Genomic DNA, 20306 nt, shown 5'->3' with positions numbered 1-20306 from the left:
GGTACCCATAGCAGTGCTAATAAACAATGGTCACATAAACACCACCCTATACCGGAAACCTACTGACCGCTATTCCTACCTACATGCCTCCAGCTTTCACCCTGACCACACCACACGATCCATCGTCTACAGCCAAGCTCTGCGATACAACCGCATTTGCTCCAACCCCTCAGACAGAGACAAACACCTACAAGATCTCTATCAAGCTTTCTTACAACTACAATACCCACCTGCGGAAGTGAAGAAACAGACTGATAGAGCCAGAAGAGTTCCCAGAAATCACCTACTACAGGATAGGCCTAACAAAGAAAATAACAGAACGCCACTAGCCGTCACCTTCAGCCCCCAACTAAAACCCCTCCAACACATTATTAAGGATCTACAACCTATCCTGAAGGATGACCCAACACTCTCACAAATCTTGGGAGACAGGCCAGTCCTTGCCTACAGACAGCCCCGCAACCTGAAGCAAATACTCACCAACAACCACATACCACACAACAGAACCACTAGCCCAGGAACCTATCCTTGCAACAAAGCCCGTTGCCAACTGTGCCCACATATCTATTCAGGGGACACCATCATAGGGCCTAATAACATCAGCCACACTATCAGAGGCTCGTTCACCTGCACATCCACCAATGTGATATATGCCATCATGTGCCAGCAATGCCCCTCTGCCATGTACATTGGTCAAACTGGACAGTCTCTACGTAAAAGAATAAATGGACACAAATCAGATGTCAAGAATTATAACATTCATAAACCAGTCGGAGCACACTTCAATCTCTCTGGTCACGCAATCACCGACATGAAGGTCACTATCTTACAACAAAAAAACTTCAAATCCAGACTCCAGCGAGAAACTGCTGAATTGGAATTCATTTGCAAATTGGATACTATTAATTTAGGCTTAAATAGAGACTGGGAGTGGCTAAGTCATTATGCAAGGTAGCCTATTTCCCCTTGCTTTTTCCTACGCCCCCCCCCCCCCCCCCCAGACGTTCTGGTTAAACTTGGATTTAAACTTGGAGAGTGGTCAGTTTGGATGAGCTATTGCCAGCAGGAGAGTGAGTTTATGCGTGTGTGTGTGTGTGTGTTCCCCCGGGGAGGTGGGGGGGTGAGAAAGCCTAGATCTGTGCTGGAAATGACCCACCTTGATTACCATGCACATTGTAGGGAGAGTGGTCACTTTGGATGAGCTATTACCAGCAGGAGAGTGAGTTTGTGTGTGTATGGGGGTGGGGGGGGTGAGAAAACCTGGATTTGTGCAGGAAATGGCCCACGTTGATTATCATGCACATTGTGAAGAGAGTGGTCACTTTGGATGGGCTATTACCAGCAGGAGAGTGAGTTTGTGTGTGTGGGGGGGGGCGGAGGGTGAGAAAACCTGGATTTGTGCTGGAAATGGCCCAACTTGATGATCACTTTAGATAAGCTATTACCAGCAGGACAGTGGGGTGGGAGGGGGTATTGTTTCATGGTCTCTGTGTGTATATAATGTCTACTGCAGTTTCCACGGTATGCATCCGATGAAGTGAGCTGTAGCTCACGAAAGCTCATGCTCAAATAAATTGGTTAGTCTCTAAGGTGCCACAAGTACTCCTTTTCATTCCTCAAAGTGGCATGTCCTATTGCTCAAGTCTATGTCACCAGCTGGTCACGTCCACCAGCCTTTGAGGCCACATCCAAGACACAACTCTGCATGCTGGGAAGCAGGAAACACATGACAAAATACCACAAGGGCTGTGCCACACCTTTGGGCTCACATGCTGCTTCCCATGAGCATTTAGTTCTGTTCATGCACGGAAGAGGTATTGCATGGGCAACAGCAGCCCTGACCACAGCCCCACTTCAGTTCCCGTGGCCTCCGCTGAGGCTGCTAACAAGAGGAAATCAGTCAGGGCCAGCTTTTGGAGTGTGGGTTTTCTGATGCGGAAGCCCTGTTGTCTGCTACAAGCCAGCCAGAGACCCAGACTGGCAGACTCATTTCACATAGGACGTTGGACACCCAACCCTACCAAAAAAGGCTGTACTAGCTGCCACAGTGGTGTTAAGGACAGGTCGGCCAGTTTAACGAAGGAAGAATGGACTAAGGGTTAAGGTACCGGAGTGGGACCCAGCAAATCTAGGTTCTATTCCTGGGACTTCCAGTGATACCTTGGGCCAATCAGTATCCCCACCTGTAAAAGGAGGATGACAATGGGGGGAGGGATCACTCAGTGGTTTGAGCATTGGCCTGCTAAACCCAGGGTTGTGAGTTCAATCCTTGAGGGGGCCATTTGGGATGTGGGGCAAAAATTGGGGATTGGTCCTGCTTTGAGCAGGGGGTGGGACTAGATGACCTCCTGAGATCCCTTCCAACCCTGATATTCTATGACCCTTCCCCTCCGCCCCCCGTCCCTCCCGACAGGAGTGTTGTGAAGACTCACTCATTAATACATGAGGAGCTCAGATACTATGGCGACCATAAAAGTGTCTAGTCATGGAACAGAGCATCTCATTCATAGCTTGAGCAGTCATGTGCGTTTAGTATACGTGTATTATTCTATATTATGTGGCCCCTGCTATTTCTGTACAAACAATTTAAATAGTCAGCAGGGAGAACCTACTTCCAGCGGAACTCTAGTAAGAGGCTGTACCTGCCTGCCTTCCAGACATGGACAGACAATGTCTAAAAAGCATCGTATCAAGGGGAAATTCATAAGGGGAGAAAGGGGGTCCCATCTCTCTGAACACCTTGAATTGATTATTTTTATTATCTTAGCACCTAGGAGCCCTAGTCTGGCACCGGCCACTGTCAGAGACAAGATATTAGGTGAGATGGACCATTGGCCTGACACAGTACGGCTGTTCTTATGTTCTTGGTCGAGAAGCAGGAACTCCATTGTGCTAAGCGCTGTACAGACACAGAACAAAACGATGGGCCGTGCCCCGAAAAGCTCACGGTCAAAGACAAGCTGTCATAAATGTAAAGGGAAGGGTAAACCCCTTTAAAATCCCTCCTGGCCAGAGGAAAAATCCGCTCACCTGTAAAGGGTTAAGAAGCTAAAGGTAACCTCGCTGGCACCTGACCAAAATGACCAATGAGGAGACAAGATACTTTCAAAAGCTGGGAGGAGGGAGAGAAACAAAGGGTCTGTGTCTGTTGATATGCTGCTTTGCCAGGAATAGACCAGGAATGGAGTCTTAGAACTTTTAGTAAGTAATCTAGCTAGGTATGCGTTAGATTATGATTTCTTGAAATGGCTGAGAAAAGAATTGTGCTGAATAGAATGACTATTTCTGTCTGTGTGTCTTTTTTGTAACTTAAGGTTTTGCCTAGAGGGGTTCTCTATGTTTTGAATCTAATTACCCTGTAAGGTACCTACCATCCTGATTTTACAGGGGTGATTCCTTTACTCCTATTTACTTCTATTTCTATTAAAAGTCTTCTTGTAAGAAAACGGAATGCTCTTTCATTGTTCTCAGATCCAAGGGTTTGGGTCTGTGGTCACCTATGCAAATTGGTGAGGATTTTTACCAAACCTTCCCCAGGAAGTGGGGTGCAAGGGTTGGGAGGATTTTGGGGGGAAAGACGTGTCCAAACTACGTTTCCCAGTAAACCCAGTTAGAGTTTGGTGGTGGCAGCGGTTATTCCAAGGACAAAGGATAAAATTAATTTGTACCTTGGGGAAGTTTTAACCTAAGCTGGTAAAAGTAAGCTTAGGAGGTTTTCATGCAGGTCCCCACATCTGTACCCTAGAGTTCAGAGTGGGGGAAGAACCTTGACACAAGCGATGACAGACAGACCGATAGGGGAGCATAACGAGGCCATCCTGCTCTGTGTGATTGGCAGTGGGCTCAGGACACCAGCCATCTTTTTGGAGGCCTCACGGCAAAGGAGAGTTTTGTGGAGAGATTTGAAAGCAGACAGTGAGGTCGGTCTGTGGGCCCTTACAGGGAGGGCCTTGCAGGCTTGTGGAGCAGTGTGAGAGAACGCACAAAGATGTCTGTTTTGAAATCTAACAAGTGGGTGATGGAGACTGGCGCTCTTGGCCTGGCCCTATTAACAAGAGAGGCAGACAGAGCCCATTCTGAGCCACCGAGTGGCATATTCATTACACCCAGGCTGGCACTCTGTGTTTCATAGTGTTATTGTGCAGTTATCTCAATTCCATAGCTATCATCTCTGTGTTCGGTAAACACACTAGGGCCGGCTAAACCAGCGCCCTTGGGTGGGTGACATCACTTGGTACCGCCCAACAAAACCCTGATCACTCATGTTCCTTTCAGCAGGAGGCCTGCACTGAGTCACAAGTAGGGCTCTGCAATGGGCAGGACCGCAGGCAAGAGTGCCCCAAAGACGACGGCGGGGGGGGGGGGGGTAGGAGATCAGAGAGTTGCCGTTAGCCATGATAACAGGGGACATGTGTATGGGAAGAGGGTGTGGGATCAGGAGTTTGTCATTCCACATCCCGGCCCCCTTATCAGGAGCGGAGATGGGGCTGACCCACATGGTACCCCCTGCAGGCAGTTGTGCTGTTTGTGATAGGACCAGTGCTGATGACAGGGCCCTGTTTCTTTTCTCTGTGGTGCAGCAACACAAGAGCAATTGCCAGAAACCTGAAAGGGTAGCCACACCCCAGCATAGCCTGCAGCTCCCTCAGATAGGCCAGCTTTACATGACTAATGCCCATGGCAGGGTCCCACGGAAACCCAGCTGCACAGAACCAAAAGGCCCAGGATGGCAGCTCTGAGCAGTAAATCGTATTTGCCTCTGTGGACCCTGCGCTGCTAACCCACCTGTCACACGAAACCCACAGCACCACACGCTTAGTCACATGAGGGCTGCAAAGGCAAGAAGAGGAAGAGAGCTCTGTCTATTTCAGTCTCCTACACAGGTTTCAGAGGAACAGCCGTGTTAGTCTGTATTCGCAAAAAGAAAAGGAGTACTTGTGGCACCTTAGAGACTAACCAATTTATTTGAGCATGAGCTTTCGTGAGCCACAGCTCACTTCATCAGATGTGTACCGTGGAAACTGCAGCAGACTTTATATACACACAGAGAATATGAAACAATACCTCCTCCCACCCCACTGTCCTGCTGGTAATAGCTTATCTAAAGTGATCAGCAGGTGGGCCATTTCCAGCACAAATCCAGGTTTTCTCACCCTCCACCCCCCCACACAAATTCACTCTCCTGCTGGTGCTAGCCCATCCAAAGTGACAACTCTTTACATAATCAAGTCGGGCTATTTCCTGCATAGATCCAGGTTATCTATGCAGGAAATAGCCCGACTTGATTATGTAAAGAGTTGTCACTTTGGATGGGCTAGCACCAGCAGGAGAGTGAATTTGTGTGGGGGGGTGGAGGGTGAGAAAACCTGGATTTGTGCTGGAAATGGCCCACCTGCTGATCACTTTAGATAAGCTATTACCAGCAGGACAGTGGGGTGGGAGGAGGTATTGTTTCATATTCTCTGTGTGTATATAAAGTCTGCTGCAGTTTCCACGGTACACATCTGATGAAGTGAGCTGTGGCTCACGAAAGCTCATGCTCAAATAAATTGGTTAGTCTCTAAGGTGCCACAAGTACTCCTAGTCTCCTACACAGACACTCTGGGAGCCGCATACATTAGTCACATCTGCTCAATGGCATCAAGGTGCTGGCCACGGTGTATCAACTGCGTCTGATGTATGGGAAATACACCAGCCACAGTCTTTCCTGCATGCATGCAGCAAGTCAGACTAAATGAGTGGGTGGAGAGCGTCTGGTGCAGCTCACTTAGATCAAGAGAGAGCACTGCATTCTGGGAGTTATATTACCCACAGGTCTCTCCCTCGTATTAAAGGAGAAGGCAGGTGGAAACTGTTTCATTTCCTGCATTAGGTGAAACTTTTATGCACCTGGCAAGTTGTCAGTGTCGCCACATCAGTCACGCAAAGTGCGGGAAACCCTGTTCCAGACAAAGGATGGGCAAGATCTGGATAGGATTTATGGTCTATGAGTTTTTACGCTCCTCTGTTGGGGGATTGTAATTCTAAACTACCATAGAACTAGAAGCACAAAAATAGGAAAGACTACCACTATAAAGCTACACTCCTAAGATTATAAATGATCTTACTTAAACCTTTTGATCTCGGATTCTTTGTAACCATATGCAATATACACTATCTTAAAGATGTTTCAGGGATTAAACACACACAAAATCCCTCCAAGGAAATCCCGAACTAAGGCTATTAGTGGGCCAGATTCCAATCTCAGTAACTCTGCTAAAGCAAATAGAGTCATCACTCCAAATCTACCTGTGTAACCGACCAAGATTGGAATCTGTAGCTGCCTGCTACAGGCTAGTGGGGACGGGGGTGCCAGAGAATCCTACTTATGGTAGGAGCTACAAAATGTAACAGCAAGGGGAGTTAAGTACACACAGCCAGCTTTGCAGCTCTGAACTGCATGACTTTTGATGAGAGCCTGTCACCTTTAGGTCACAAGTTCAAGCCAAGCCCAGCCAACACCCGGAGAGGAAGAACTGGAAAGTTTGGTGCTCAGGTGAAAGTAGGTGCGTGTATGGGATGTCTCAGACATTTGCTCAAATCTCAACAGGGAGTGATCCCAGCTGAATGGGGCCTCGAGAGCTCCCCCTCCCAAGTCATGATTCAGGTGGGGATGCCTGCCCTGGGGCTGCCAGTCTGGAGATAATCAGAGACTCACAGCCCCATCCCCGGACACCTAGACAGGAAGAAAGTAAGAGTCCTTTCCCAAGCCCGGCTATACTCACCGGCATCACCGTTGCAGGCATTTCCTGCTCCAGGAAGTCACTCTGCCTTATACCCTCGGTGGCCCATTGTTCAGGGAACAGCTTCATTCCAAGATTGTGGGTGAATGAAAGGAGCCAGCAGAGGAAGAACCTACTACAGCCTAAGCCACGGCAAGGCAGGAAGAAAGACAGACATTAGGGAACTGAAGCCCATATCACTCTCACCTGGGGGCCAGGTGAAGCCCCGCCCCTTAGCCTCACATGTCACCTGGGATTCTTCACAGTAACCAGAACCCACCCTCACTCAGGCAAGGCAGCGCTCCCCAAGCTTAAAGAGACACCGTCCCTTTCTGTGCATGCAGCAGGCAAAGGAATAAGGGAGATGTCACACAGCGGGAGGCTGAATTACTATTGTTGCCTGCCTGGGAAGATCTTAAGGAGCTGGGTGCTTCGCAGACACGTGAAGAGACATGGTCCCTGTCCCAAGGAACTTGCTTATGGGCATCTCCCACCTTTGGCAGGGACCAGGAACACAACTTGCTAATTAGGATTAATTCGTTAATGTTTGTTCAGTGCTTTGCAAATGTGCAATGCTGTCAAAGTGCTAATTACACACCACTCACCACCCCTGGGGGCAACCAAGTGTCAGGATCAATGTGGAGAAAGGGGCAAAGATTCATAGATGTCCCTGCAAGCCAAACTGTACCCTTCAGCACTCCCCAAGGATGGGCCCAACCCATCACTTGTCCCCAAAATTCAACCTGACTCCCCATCTCCTGGGCTTGGCGGAATGGGGGACGTGTTCTGCTTTGTATGCAAGAAGGTGCAGGTTCAAGTCCTTACTTAGGCAACCCAAGTTCAACTCCTTACTCTGCCCCAGATTTCCCATCTGATCTTGGGCAAGTCCCTTAGTGTCTGTTTGCCTCATTTTGGATAATTGCCCTGTCCTACCTCCCCCTCACTGGTTGTTGTGACAATAAATACATTAAAGATTGTAAAGTGCTGAGATGCTACAATAATAGGAGCCATGTAAGTACTTACACTAGATAGGTAACGTCACCCTCACGGTCCCACACACTAGTGAACAGACTTTGGGATATGTAGGGGGTGACGAGCTATTCCTCAATGGACTGTTCCGAACAGTTCCGGCCTCAGGAAACTCTTTGAAACGGTTTACAACTTTCAGGCTGACCTAAGCATGGGCAGAAGCTCACAGGCAGAAATTTATTTAGCTGCCCATCAGGTACTGCTATTCTTATCTCCAGAACCAAGGAATGCGTCTCAAAGACCTCCTTTATAATAATCTCACACTAAGCTACACTTCCCTCACAGATGCATGTTAATACTGACGTCACTGAAAACATTATGTTAAAAGAACATTGAGATTCTCATGGGTAATAATTTATGCCTGCCAGAAAGAGTCCAAAAGGCATTTATATACAAGACACACAATGGTGTCCTTAAGAGCCACAGCCTAATACACTGCTCTTTCTAGGCTGCAGAAAACAGTGTACATTGTCTAGTCGGAACTAACACATGTTCATGCATTTGTCGACTGTATCAAATGAATAGAGGCAAATATTTCCTACTTTTGGGGTACTTCCCCATGCAACTTGAACACTAGGCTTAGCAGAACTGTTACTAATTTAAACGGATCATATCAGTGTTTATTTTGAAACATTTTAAATGTGTATAAAGAAAAGGAGTACTAGTGGCACCTTAGAGACTAACCAATTTATTTGAGCATAAGCTTTCGTGAGCTACAGCTCACTTCAGCGGATGCATTCAGTGGAAAATACAGTGAGGAGATTTATATACACACAGAACATGAAAAAATGGGTGTTATCATACACACTGTAAGGAGAGTGATCACTTAAGATGAGCTATTACCAGCAGGAGAGGAAAAAAAACCTTTTGTAGTGATAATCAAGGTGGGCCATTTCCAGCAATGGACAAGAATGTCTGAGGAACAGTAGAAGGGGGGAAATAAACAGGGGAAATAGTTTTACTTTGTGTAATGACCCATCCACTCCCAGTCTATTTCAAGCCTAAGTTAATTGTATCCAATTTGCAAATTAATTCCAATTCAGCAATCTCTCGTTGGAGTCTGTTTTTGAAGTCTTTTTGTTCTAATATTGCGACCTTTAGGTCTGAAATCGAGTGACCAGAGAGATTGAAGTGTTCTCCGACTGGTTTATGAATGTTATAATTCTTGACATCTGCTTTGTGTCCATTTATTCTTTTACGTAAAGACTGTCCAGTTTGACCAATGTACATGGCAGAGGGGCATTGCTGGCACATGATGGCATATATCCCATTGGTAGATGTGCAGGTGAACAAGCCCGATAGTGTGGCTGATGTGATTAGGCCCTATGATGGTGTCTCCTGAATAGATATGTGGATACAGTTTGCAACGGGCTTTGTTGCAAGGACAGGTTCCTGGGTTAGTGGTTCTGTTGTGTGGTGTGTGGTTGCTGGTGAGTATTTGCTTCAGGTTTGGGGGCTGTTTGTAGGCAAGGACTGGCCTGTCTCCCAAGATTTGTGAGAGTGATGGGTCATCCTTCAGGATAGGTTGTAGATCCTTGATGATGCGTTGGAGAGGTTTTAGTTGGGGGCTGAAGGTGATGGCTAGTGGCGTTCTCTTATTTTCTTTGTTGGGCCTGTCCTGTAGTAGGTGACTTCTGGGTACTCTTCTGGCTCTGTCAGTTTGTTTCTTCACTTCGGCAGGTGGGTATTGTAGTTGTAAGAATGCTTGATAGAGATCTTGTAGGTGTTTGTCTCTGTCTGAGGGGTTGGAGCAAATGCAGTTGTATCGCAGAGCTTGGCTGTAGACGATGGATCGTGTGGTGTGGTCTGGGTGAAAGCTGGAGGCATGCAGGTAGGAATAGCGGTCAGTAGGTTTCCGGTATAGGGTGGTGTTTATGTGACCATCGCTTATTAGCACCGTGATGTCCAGGAAGTGGATCTCTTATGTGGACTGGTCCAGGCTGAGGTTGGACCAACGAGTCTCCAACGAGAGACTGCTGAATTGGAATTAATTTGCAAACTGGATACAATTAACTTAGGCTTGAATAGAGACTGGGAGTGGATGTGTCATTACATAAAGTAAAACTATTTCCCCATGTTTATTTCCCACACCCCCCACTGCTCCTTGGATGTTCCTGTTAACTGCTGGAAATGGCCCACCTTGATTATCACTACAAAAGGTTTTCTCCCCCCCTACCCGCCCCCCCGCTCTCCTGCTGGTAATAGCTCATCTTAAGTGATCACTCTCCTTACAGTGTGTATGATAACACCCATTTTTTCATGTTCTGTGTGTATATAAATCTCCTCACTGTATTTTCCACTGAATGCATACGATGAAGTGAGCTGTAGCTCATGAAAGCTTATGCTCAAATAAATTGGTTAGTCTCTAAGGTGCCACTAGTACTCCTTTTCTTTTTGCACATATAGACTAACACGGCTGCTACTATGAAACCTTTAAATGTGTATGTATGTCAATTTTCACAGCTGCGGGAAATTATGCGGGGTATCAGACCATAGTTATTTAAGGACAGTAGACATAGAGATTCAAAGAGCGAAAGCTCTAGAACTGTTGACACACAAATTGTCAATATCACATTTCAAAATATATAAAGTAAATCTCCCTAAATCAAACTCTAATAAGTTCTCAGGCAGCATTTTGCTTACTTTGCCTCCTTGTAGATTTTGATTGTGATAATTGGAAATATTGCTTTGTCTGTGTATGTACAATGAAATTGACATTTATCAACATTTACTGATAAAAATCTAATTCTTCCAAGCCTACTTAACGCTCATTTAGTTTTTTAAATGGAATTTCCTAGGGTTTTTTCTTTTAAAAAAACAGAGAAAAAGCCACACACCACCATGTCCCTCACAAGGTCCATAGGAGGGAGACACTCCCTCTGTGCCATAGTAACATCCAGGTGATTTTTTTACCTTAGGGGGTTTACACAGAACCCTGCCTCATTCTCTGTGTCCCTCACAGGATGGGCAGTGAATGAGATGAGAGCTATTGAGGAGCCTTGCCTCACTACCTGCACATCATACAAGCCACTCAGGTACTAAACAAACACCCAGATAGGCAGACAGAAAGGGTTCCATGAATGAGACATGGCATGCATTGAATGAGGTCAGTCTCACATGCACACCACACCAACTGTGCATTTTAAAAAAACAATGCGTCTTTAAAATGTACATTACATAAAGCAGGACCCCACTCTGCACATTTCCCTGCACTGAACTATGCATGTCCTTTATCAGATGTGCAAGGCCTGGTGTAGGCTTACAAGACTCACCACAGACACCTACCTGCAATCCAAATGTTGGAGCTACTGAAAAGTTGCAGGGCAGCTCCGATCTGGGGAGCAGAGCATGGGTGGCGATGGGAAAGCGCATGTCACTGCAGAACAAGTCTGACTACTTTCCACCAACTTATTTGTTGTCTCTCCTTCTCTCTCTCTTTTTCCTGTTGAAGTAAAATGGAAAGAAACTTTAGAATAAAAATTCAGAAGTCCTGGATCTCAGCTCCCCAGAGCTTCTGCTCCCTCTGGGTTGATGCAATGTCCCTAAAGATTTGCTTGCTGGTGCAAATTCAAATGAGAAATAAGGCACACATTTTGAACAGTAAAAAGAAAAGGAGTACTTGTGGCACCTTAGAGACTAACCAATTTATTTGAGCATGAGCTTTCACGAAAGCTCATGCTCAAATAAATTGGTTAGTCTCTAAGGTGCCACAAGTACTCCTTTTCTTTTTGCGAATACAGACTAACACGGCTGTTACTCTGAAACCTGTCATTTTGAACAGTGGTGGTGATGAACCACCAGAACAAACTACCATGGGAAGTGATGGATTCTCTCTCTCTCTCTCGAAGTCTCCAAATCTTATTGGAGGATGGGGTTCAACCCCTTTAATCTTTGTGTAATGTGTTAGCTTTTCTCTCTGAGTTTTAATTTTTATTTTCATTTCCAGAGTACTAATGAATTTTCTGATTGTTTTTCATTTTCAATCAGTGACCTCTAGTGCCCGGTTTGGTTCATTACAAGAGTTATAGCATTACGTTGACACAGAGCCTGGTTTTCAAAAGCAGCCACAACTCCAGCGGAAGTCAAAGCGAGCTGCAGGTGCTCAGCATCCCTGAAAATCAGGCCCCCATCCTGCATGTCAATGCAGAGCAGATAAGACCTCAGTTATTACTAGGCTTGGAAGGCTGGGTTTGTTATTAGTAAATGTCAGTAATAGAAATTGATGAACAATTTTTACAAATAGGTTAAGTGTGAAAAATGCTGCTTGAAAACTTATGAGAGCTTGATTTAAGGATATCTACTTTGTATATTTTGACACGTGTTGTTAAAAATTTGTATTCCAAAGTTATAAGGCGTTAACTTTTGAATCTTAACATCTACTGTCATTAAGTAACTACTGCCTGACCCCCCTGCCCACAATGTTTGATGACCACATACCTTCCTGTAACTGTAAACATTTACATTGATAAAAAAGGTGAAACCTCATAATTTTGTCCAACTGCTAAAATTTAAATCGATAAAAATAAAAAATGCTTAAAATTAAACATTGATAGAATCTGCTGAAATTATATTTAAAAAAATCAAATTCTGCCAAAGGTTAGTAATTATGGTCTTGTACAGCAAACTCCCTGGAACTCATTTCATTTGAGGGCTGAGCCACATTGCCGGGATTTCAAACTGACCCCACAAACCATGGGCATTTCAAACCTGTGTTTTCCAGTGGCTCTCAATCGTTCCAGATGACTATATCCCTTTCAGGAGTCTGATTTGTCTTGGGTACCCTCAAGTTTCACCTCACTTAAAAACTACTTGCTTACAAAATCAGATCTAAAAATACAAAAGTGTCCCAGCCCACTATTCCTGACAAATGGCTCACTTTCTCATGTTTACCATATAATTATAAAATAAATCAGTTGGAATATAAATATTGTGCTTACACGTTTCAGTGTATCGTATACAGATCATTGTCTGTATGAAACTTTAGTTTCTACTGACTTTGCTAGTGCTTTTTATGCAGCCTGTTGTAACACTAGGTAAATATCTAGATGAGTTGATGTATCCCCGGAAAAATCTCTGCTTACCCCCAGGGGTACATGTACCCCTGGTTGAGAACCACTGTTTTAGATCTCTCAGCTATTCCCTTCTCCAGTCTATGGGTATCCCAGGGTTTACATGTGTTACACTTACCAGCACATCCCACTGACATTAAAGCCCTGGAAGAATAATCACTACAACCCTCACTCCCCAGTATGGGATGTGGGGGCTGCACTGTGAGACAGGACATGTAAGGAAATACCAAGGAAGGCGGGGGCGGGGGGGTGGGGGGCGAAGGGGAGAAGAGAGAAAGAGGGATAGTGACGAACATAGAGAAAGGCAGAGGAGGGAATAAAACTGATCCTGTTTTCAGTGCATGTGCCCTCTGCCCCCTCCAAGTTAAACAGCCTCTTGGGGAGGAAAAGAACCAGCAGAGGACAGCAGTTTGAGCAGCACCTCCCCATGCTGGGCAAAGCCAGAGGCCACGAGCAGCAGCAGCGTTGGTCACGATACACAGGTCAGAGGAACCCACAATCTGACAATGCCTGTGACTCGTTAACTTTCAGCCTCTCGCTCTTTTAAAATGATCTTTTTTTTTTAAAATAAATTTGATGTGACTCTACCGCGGGCGAAAGGTGCCAGACTGGCCGCCCTTGGACAGCAACGTTCTTTGCTCATCCACAGCTTCTATGCAACACAGACAGTGAGGGGGTAGCTTCTCCTGTACCATCCCCAGCGGGGCAGGGGTGAGGGGGTAGTTTTAGTCTTCAGGTCTATTCAGCCCTTGGGCTCTTTGCTGAGTATGCCAACCAGCAGGGCAATTGGTGTTTTCCGTGATGTAAATGCCTGTCCATTTGGGACTGGACTGAGGCCATCACCTCCTTTGACAAAGGCCAATCACCAGACAATAACTATCATTGGAACAGAGCTAACTTTGATCAGTGATCTAGCCCTGAAAGGCTCCGTATCATTTCCATTCTCTGGCTCCAGCCAATTGCTCATCTCCCTGGTCTTGTTTTTATCTATCCCTTTTCATCACCATACATCGCAGTGAATGTCAATATCTGATCTCTCCTAAGTCTCTACTTCCCTGCCACAAGCGGCTCTCTGCCCATTTACTGCCCACCCCAGAACACCACGTTCATTTCTCTGAGTCTGCCTTGCATACGTACATTTCCATGGCATTTCAGGAGCTCTGCAGCAATCTCACACAATTCTGTATCTAGATGCCATTGTTTACAATCTTTTTTCAGTGGAGCAAAATCCTGAAAAGCAGAAAGTGTCCATTTCATCCAAGTCTAGTCCCAGCAGCCACGGCTGGGAGGCTGAAAGATGTGGAAAACTGAACAGATCAAAATTTAAAAAAAAATAATAATCAAACAACTTTCATCTGAAAAACTTGTTTATCCAAAATCCCCCATCACAAAATCTTCCATTCAGCTGAAAACCCTGTGTATCTTAATGACTTTTATGTCCCCCACTTTGCTTGCATACATAAACCTCCTTCTCTGTGGTGTGATGACAATCTAAACTGAGTAGTCCATGAGAAAAAAGGAAACTGGCCATACAAACTTGTTTTGTTGGAGGGAAATGAAGCAAGAGAAGAGACCTGCCTTGGGCTACTGTGGTAACTTCCACTTTGCAGCATCTTCCATAGCAGGGTTACGGTTACATGACTGCCCAAGGGCCAAACCCTTGTGACAAGAGCCACTGAAGTCTAGTGAGTAAAGCAAGCAGGATTTGAGCCGCCCCCCTCCCCCCCGCTCCAAAAGTAGCTGAGACCTGATTCTCCATCACCCTGCACCCCATGTAGTCAATTCTGCCTGTGCAAAATGCTGTCAAATGAGTCTAGAATGGTAGAGTTTTTACACCCATTTTACACAGCTGTTAGGTTCACTGATTTCCACAGCAAAACTTGATCATTCTAAACAGCCCCATTGCAGATGTTTAAGTGTTTTGCATAACAGAGATTGACTGGACGTAAGCATGTAAATAAATAGGCCGTGGAAAATCAGGAACCTATACTTCCTTCTTCTTACAGGCCAGACCCTGCAAAGTGCTGAGTGTTCACAACACAGCAAAAGAACCTATATAGGCTAAACTAGAATTTCCATGAATGTCTATAGGAGTTGAGGGCACCGGGTGTTTCTTTTGATCATGCTGTATGTGTTCTGTTTACTGGAAGAAATACATTCTTACTATTGAGCTCCGTTCTAGTCCACCTCACCCATGGTCATTATCCAGAAACCTTGAGTTCAGTTGACAGTGGTGTGCAACAGAAAGGACCTGATTTCAGTTGTTCACAGACCCAGGTTGTATTTGCAGGGTTGGTAGGTAGAAAGAGCCTAGTTAGACTGAACACATTTTACTGTGGAAATCAGCGAGAGAATAACTGTGAGAAAAGGAGGACTTGTGGCACCTTAGAGACTAACCAATTTATTTGAGCATGAGCTTTCGTGAGCTACAGCTCACTTCATCGGTAGCCGTAGCTCACGAAAGCTTATGCTCAAATAAATTGGTTAGTCTCTAAGGTGCCACAAGTACTCCTTTTCTTTTTGCGAATACAGACTAACACGGCTGTTACTCTGAAACCTGTCATTATGAATAACTATGGGTTAGTCTCTAAGGAGCCACAAGTCCTCCTGTTCTTTTTGCGAATACAGACTGACATGGCTGCTCCTCTGAAACCTGTTTGTGCAGAGGCTCTTTCCTGCCTATAGTTTCCCTACCAAGGAGGCAGTGAGCTGGGAGGTAACACACCAGTGCCAGGAAGTCCTCTCTTGGTTGCTTAATTTCCTTCCAAAGTCACCTCAGAGTGTGAAGCTTCTTTTTTAATTTCTATCTTTCAGATCCAGTCACAGTCACACCCCAGAAGGAGAAGTCTGGCTTCCTCCATCACGGTTTAACCCATTCACGTTCTAGTCAAAGAAATCAGCCGTGTCAGTTACTATAAGACACTCAAAGGAGGCCCAAGAAAGCAACCGGGAGAAAGACCAGTGAGCGCAGCATGGGCTGCAGCGGAACCAGGCTGTGTTCTCCCCACAGCAGACCTTTCCGAGACCTACTCCTTCAAAACATACCACTGCAGGTTCTGAAACCCGCTCTGCTTTATGTCCAAATCAGTTCCAAGAAATTCCCTCTTCACATCCTTGATATTAGGGTACTGCAAGACTTGTAGCTGTGTGTGTTTCCTAGTAGCTTTTACCCCCCTGAGCAGGGCTACTGTTTAAATGGGAGACCTGACAAGAGTATCATAGTGCTGGTTAAGCAGTAGCTGGCCATTTCTGGTCCGAGTCAGTACTGAACCGATGCCCTAATGTGCAGCGAAGGAGCACCCTCTGCTGCAAGCAGCTCATTTTCCAGAAAAAAATGAATAATTGCGGTCCCAACACTAAAGCTCCTAGGGCAATTTTTGTTTGAACCGTGGTGTTACATTCTGCCTCTTTAATTTTCCTTGCATGATGGCATTCTCCTCAGCTTCCTGTCTTACGGAGTTGCATAACCTTGTTAAGCAGCTGCTGCATTTCCTCCCAGAGCTGGCTGCCTTTCAAAGGTAGAAGAAGTGATTTCTGTATAGAATTAGTAAACAGCATGTTGTCTTCTGGATGAAAGGTGCAGTATATGACAAATGTTATGGGTTGGGCTAAACCCTGCTATTATGGGTGGGGTGTAACTGCCACCTTACATTCAGGATAAATATAAAGAAGTCATTGCAAACAGGTGATGGAAACAGTTAAGGAGCCTCCACCTCAAACACTGGCCCACATCTCCAGCCAAAACAAAGCCATTATACCCATTCGAAATGCAGCTGCAAAAATCTTTCTCCCACGCTGCTCCTTCTGCATGAGAGCAGCTGACTGTGAAAAACTGCTAAGCAACCACATTGGCCTCTTTTACATCTCTTAGGGCTTGTCTACACTGTCACTTTGCAGTGCTGTGACTTTCTCACTCTAGGGTGTGAAAAAACATCCCCCGGGCGCTGCACGTTTCAGCGCTGTAACGTGCCAGCATAGACAGTGCACAAGCGCTGGGAGCTACGCCCCGCGTGGAGGTGGTTTTTTTAACCGTGGCAGTGCTTTAATGCTGCCAGTGAAGATGTGCGCTTATTAAAACCAACCTACGCTGTGGTGCCTACTAAATGCTTGGTAACTGTTAGGCTGCTGAAGTTCTGTGACTGCTGCTAATTACATAGTCCTTAGACACTATCATAACGGCCTCATTATTTGCAGCTGTTTGTTATAGTAAACCAAAAAGAAAAGGAGGACTTGTGGCACCTTAGAGACTAACCAATTTATTTGAGTATAAGCTTTCGTGAGCTACAGCTCACTTCATCGGGTGCAGAATGTCTTCTGCAGTTTCCACAGTATGCATCCGATGAAGTGAGCTGTAGCTCACGAAAGCTTATGCTCAAGTAAATTGGTTAGTCTCTAAGGTGCCACAAGTCCTCCTTTTCTTTTTGCGAATACAGACTAACACGGCTGTTACTCTGAAACCTGGATTAAACTGTTGTCTCATCTTATTCTTAGACCTGCTCTATGCTTAAAATTTACATTGACATAAGTACATTGCTCAGGGACGTGAAACATTCACACCCCTGGATGATGCAGCCATACAGGTATGCAGGCGTAACTCCAGGTGTAGACACAGGTAGGTGCTACCCTTGTTCAGGGAGGTGGTGTTCCTACAATGGAAAAGCCCCTTACATCACTGCTGCGTCTACACTACAAGGTTATGTCAGTATAGCTGCAGCACTGTATCTATGCTTCTAGTCTCTGTAGTATAGATGTGGCTCTAGATAGTGAGGGACAATTTTTTGTTATATGCATGCACGTTATCTAGTAACCTGGGTCCCTCATATTTGATCAGGTGTGAGGTCTTTTTTAGGAGTGGTGGGTGAAATTCTGTGGCCTGCATTGTGCAGGAGGTCAGACTAGATGATCATAATGGTCCCTTCTGGCCTAAATATCTATGAATCTATGAATCAGTGGCCTAGAGAGACAGGTATCTGCAACAGGAAGTAGCCTAACACAAACAATGCATAATAATAGTAAGATCTTTTTGGGAGAGTGGATGGTAGAAAAAGTAGTCTAGTGATGCCATCTACTGGGGAAGTGGAAAAACTGCTTTAGTTCTGGATTAATTTACAGATGAAAGGGAGGACATAAAAGGAAACTGATTTAATATTTTTGTGTGGACAACTCCCCCAGGTGAACACACTAATCCCGAACAGAAGTGATTTTATTCCAGAATACTCGATTTGGAAGTAATTATTTGGGAGTAATTACTGGGAAGAAGGATAAAGGAGTTTGAGGTGCAAGTGGTCTTCTCATCCAGTCCCCCCTCCACCCCCCCGTGGAAGGAAAAGGCCTGGGTAGAGACCGTCGAATCATGGAAGTCAATGAATGGCTACGCAGGTGGTGTCGGAGAGAAGGCTTTGGATTCTTTGACCATGGGATGGTGTTCCAAAAAGGAGGAGTGCTAGGCAGAGACGGGCTAACAAAGAGAGAGGGAAGCACTTAGACGAGAGGAAAGTGATCAGGAACAGTCAGCATGGATTCACCAAGGGCAAGTCATGTCTGACTAATCTAATTGCCTTCTATGACGAGATAACTGGCTCTGTGGATGAGGGGAAAGATGTGGACGTGTTATTCCTTGATTTTAGCAAAGCTTTTGAGACGGTCTCCCACAGTATTCTTGCCAGCAGGTTAAAGAAGTATGGGCTGGGTGAATGGACTATAACGTGGATAGAAAGTTGGCTAGATTGTCGGGCTCAACGGGTAGTGATCAATGGCTCCATGTCTAGTTGGCAGCCGGTATCAAGTGGAGTGCCCCAAGGGTCGGTCCCGGGGCCAGTTTTGTTCAATATCTTCATAAATGATCTGGAGGATGGTGTGGATTGCACCCTCAGCAAGTTTGCAGATGACACTAAACTGGGAGGAGAGGTAGATACGCTGGAGGATAGGGATAGGATACAGAGGAACCTAGACAAATTAGAAGATGCGGTCAAAAGAAATCTGATGAGGTTCAGCAAGGACAAGTGCAGAGTCCTGCACTTAGGACAGAAGAATCCCATGCACCGCTACAGACTAGGGACCGAATGGCTAGGCAGCAGTTCTGCGGAAAAGGACCTAGGGGTGACAGTGGACGAGAAGCTGGATATGAGTCAGCAGTGTGCCCTTGTTGCCAAGAAGGCCAATGGCATTTTGGGATGTATAAGTAGGGGCATTGCCAGCAGATCGAGGGACGTGATCGTTCCCCTCTATTCAACATTGGTGAGGCCTCATCTGGAGTACTGTGTCCAGTTTTGGGCCCCACACTACAAGAAGGATGTGAAAAAGTTGGAAAGAGTCCAGCGGAGGGCAACAAAAATTATTTGGGGGCTGGAACACATGAGTTATGAGGAGAGGCTGAGGGAACTGGGATTGTTTAGTCTGCGGAAGAGAAGAATGAGGGGGGATTTGATAGCTGCTTTCAACTATCTGAAAGGGGGTTCCAAAGAGGATGGATCTAGCCTGTTCTCAGTGGTAGCAGATGACAGAATAAGGAGTAATGGTCTCAAGTTGCAGTGGTGGAGGTTTAGGTTGGATATTAGGAAAAACTTTTTCACTAGGAGGGCGGTGAAACACTGGAATGCGTTACCTAGGGAGGTGGTGGAATCTCCTTCCTTAGAAGTTTTTAAGGTCAGACTTGACAAAGCCCTGGCTGGGGTGATTTAGTTGGGGATTGGTCCTGCTTTGAGCAGGGGGTTGGACTAGATGACCTCCTGAGGTCCCTTCCAGCCCTGATATTCTGATTCTATGATACTCTGGAATTAAATCATTTTTATTCAAGAACAGAATGTCCACATGGGGTAATTATTCCAGATTAGCTAAATTAGAGCGGAATTGTTATTCCGGCATAGCAGAATGAGTACTGTGGAACAGCCAAGTTAAGTCAATTTCCCTGTGCCCACAAGCCTTGGGGGAAATGCCTTGGCAGTAGCATGGCTAGCAGAAGTGGGGCCTTCCCTACCTCTGCACAGCCCGGGTGCCCCCCAACTTCTACGCTTGACAGTTATTTTCATCAGAACTGAAGACTCGCCAAGCAAGGGTGAGTGATGGGGCTGGGACCCCACAGCACTTTAGCCCTCCTGTGGGAATCCCGCACCCAGGGGCTCGGGCCCCACATTTGGGCCATTCACGCTGGTTGAGAGGTGCAGACCGGCCCCAAGGGGAGAGACCTCCAAGAGGTCCCCCTCACCCATGAGGGGCCCTCTTCCCCCAGGGAGTTTCTCCTTCTCTTCCCCTCCCCCCAGGAGTCTCCCCTGCTCTTATGAGTGTCCCCTTCCCTCATGGAATCTTCTCACCACTCTCTTCCCCCTCCCCCCCCGGGAGTCTCCCCTCCCCCCCGAGTGTCCCCCTCCCCCCGGGAGTCTCCCCTCCCCACATCTTCCCCTCCCCCCCCGAGGACCCCCTCTCCTCCATCTGCCCCTCCTCCCCAAGT

The 20306-nt window shown here is 46.1% G+C and overlaps 1 protein-coding gene across 1 annotated transcript in view; it reads right to left on the bottom strand.

The window, feature by feature from the left end:
- LOC125631289 (sodium-dependent proline transporter-like) overlaps positions 1-11155 on the bottom strand; it is a 42941-nt gene extending 31786 nt beyond the window's left edge. Inside the window, 3 exon segments of the mRNA XM_048837729.2 lie at positions 6765-6904; positions 11076-11106; positions 11108-11155. Coding sequence (XP_048693686.1) covers positions 6765-6904; positions 11076-11106; positions 11108-11140 — 204 coding nt within the window. The 5' untranslated portion in view covers positions 11141-11155.
- Between the last annotated feature and the right edge of the window lie 9151 nt (positions 11156-20306).

The sequence above is a fragment of the Caretta caretta genome, chromosome 1, assembly GCF_965140235.1.
Source record: "Caretta caretta isolate rCarCar2 chromosome 1, rCarCar1.hap1, whole genome shotgun sequence".
Classification (NCBI taxonomy): Eukaryota; Metazoa; Chordata; order Testudines; family Cheloniidae; genus Caretta; species Caretta caretta.
The sequence above is the reverse complement of the archived record's forward strand: the minus strand, read 5'-3'. Positions and strand labels throughout refer to the sequence as shown.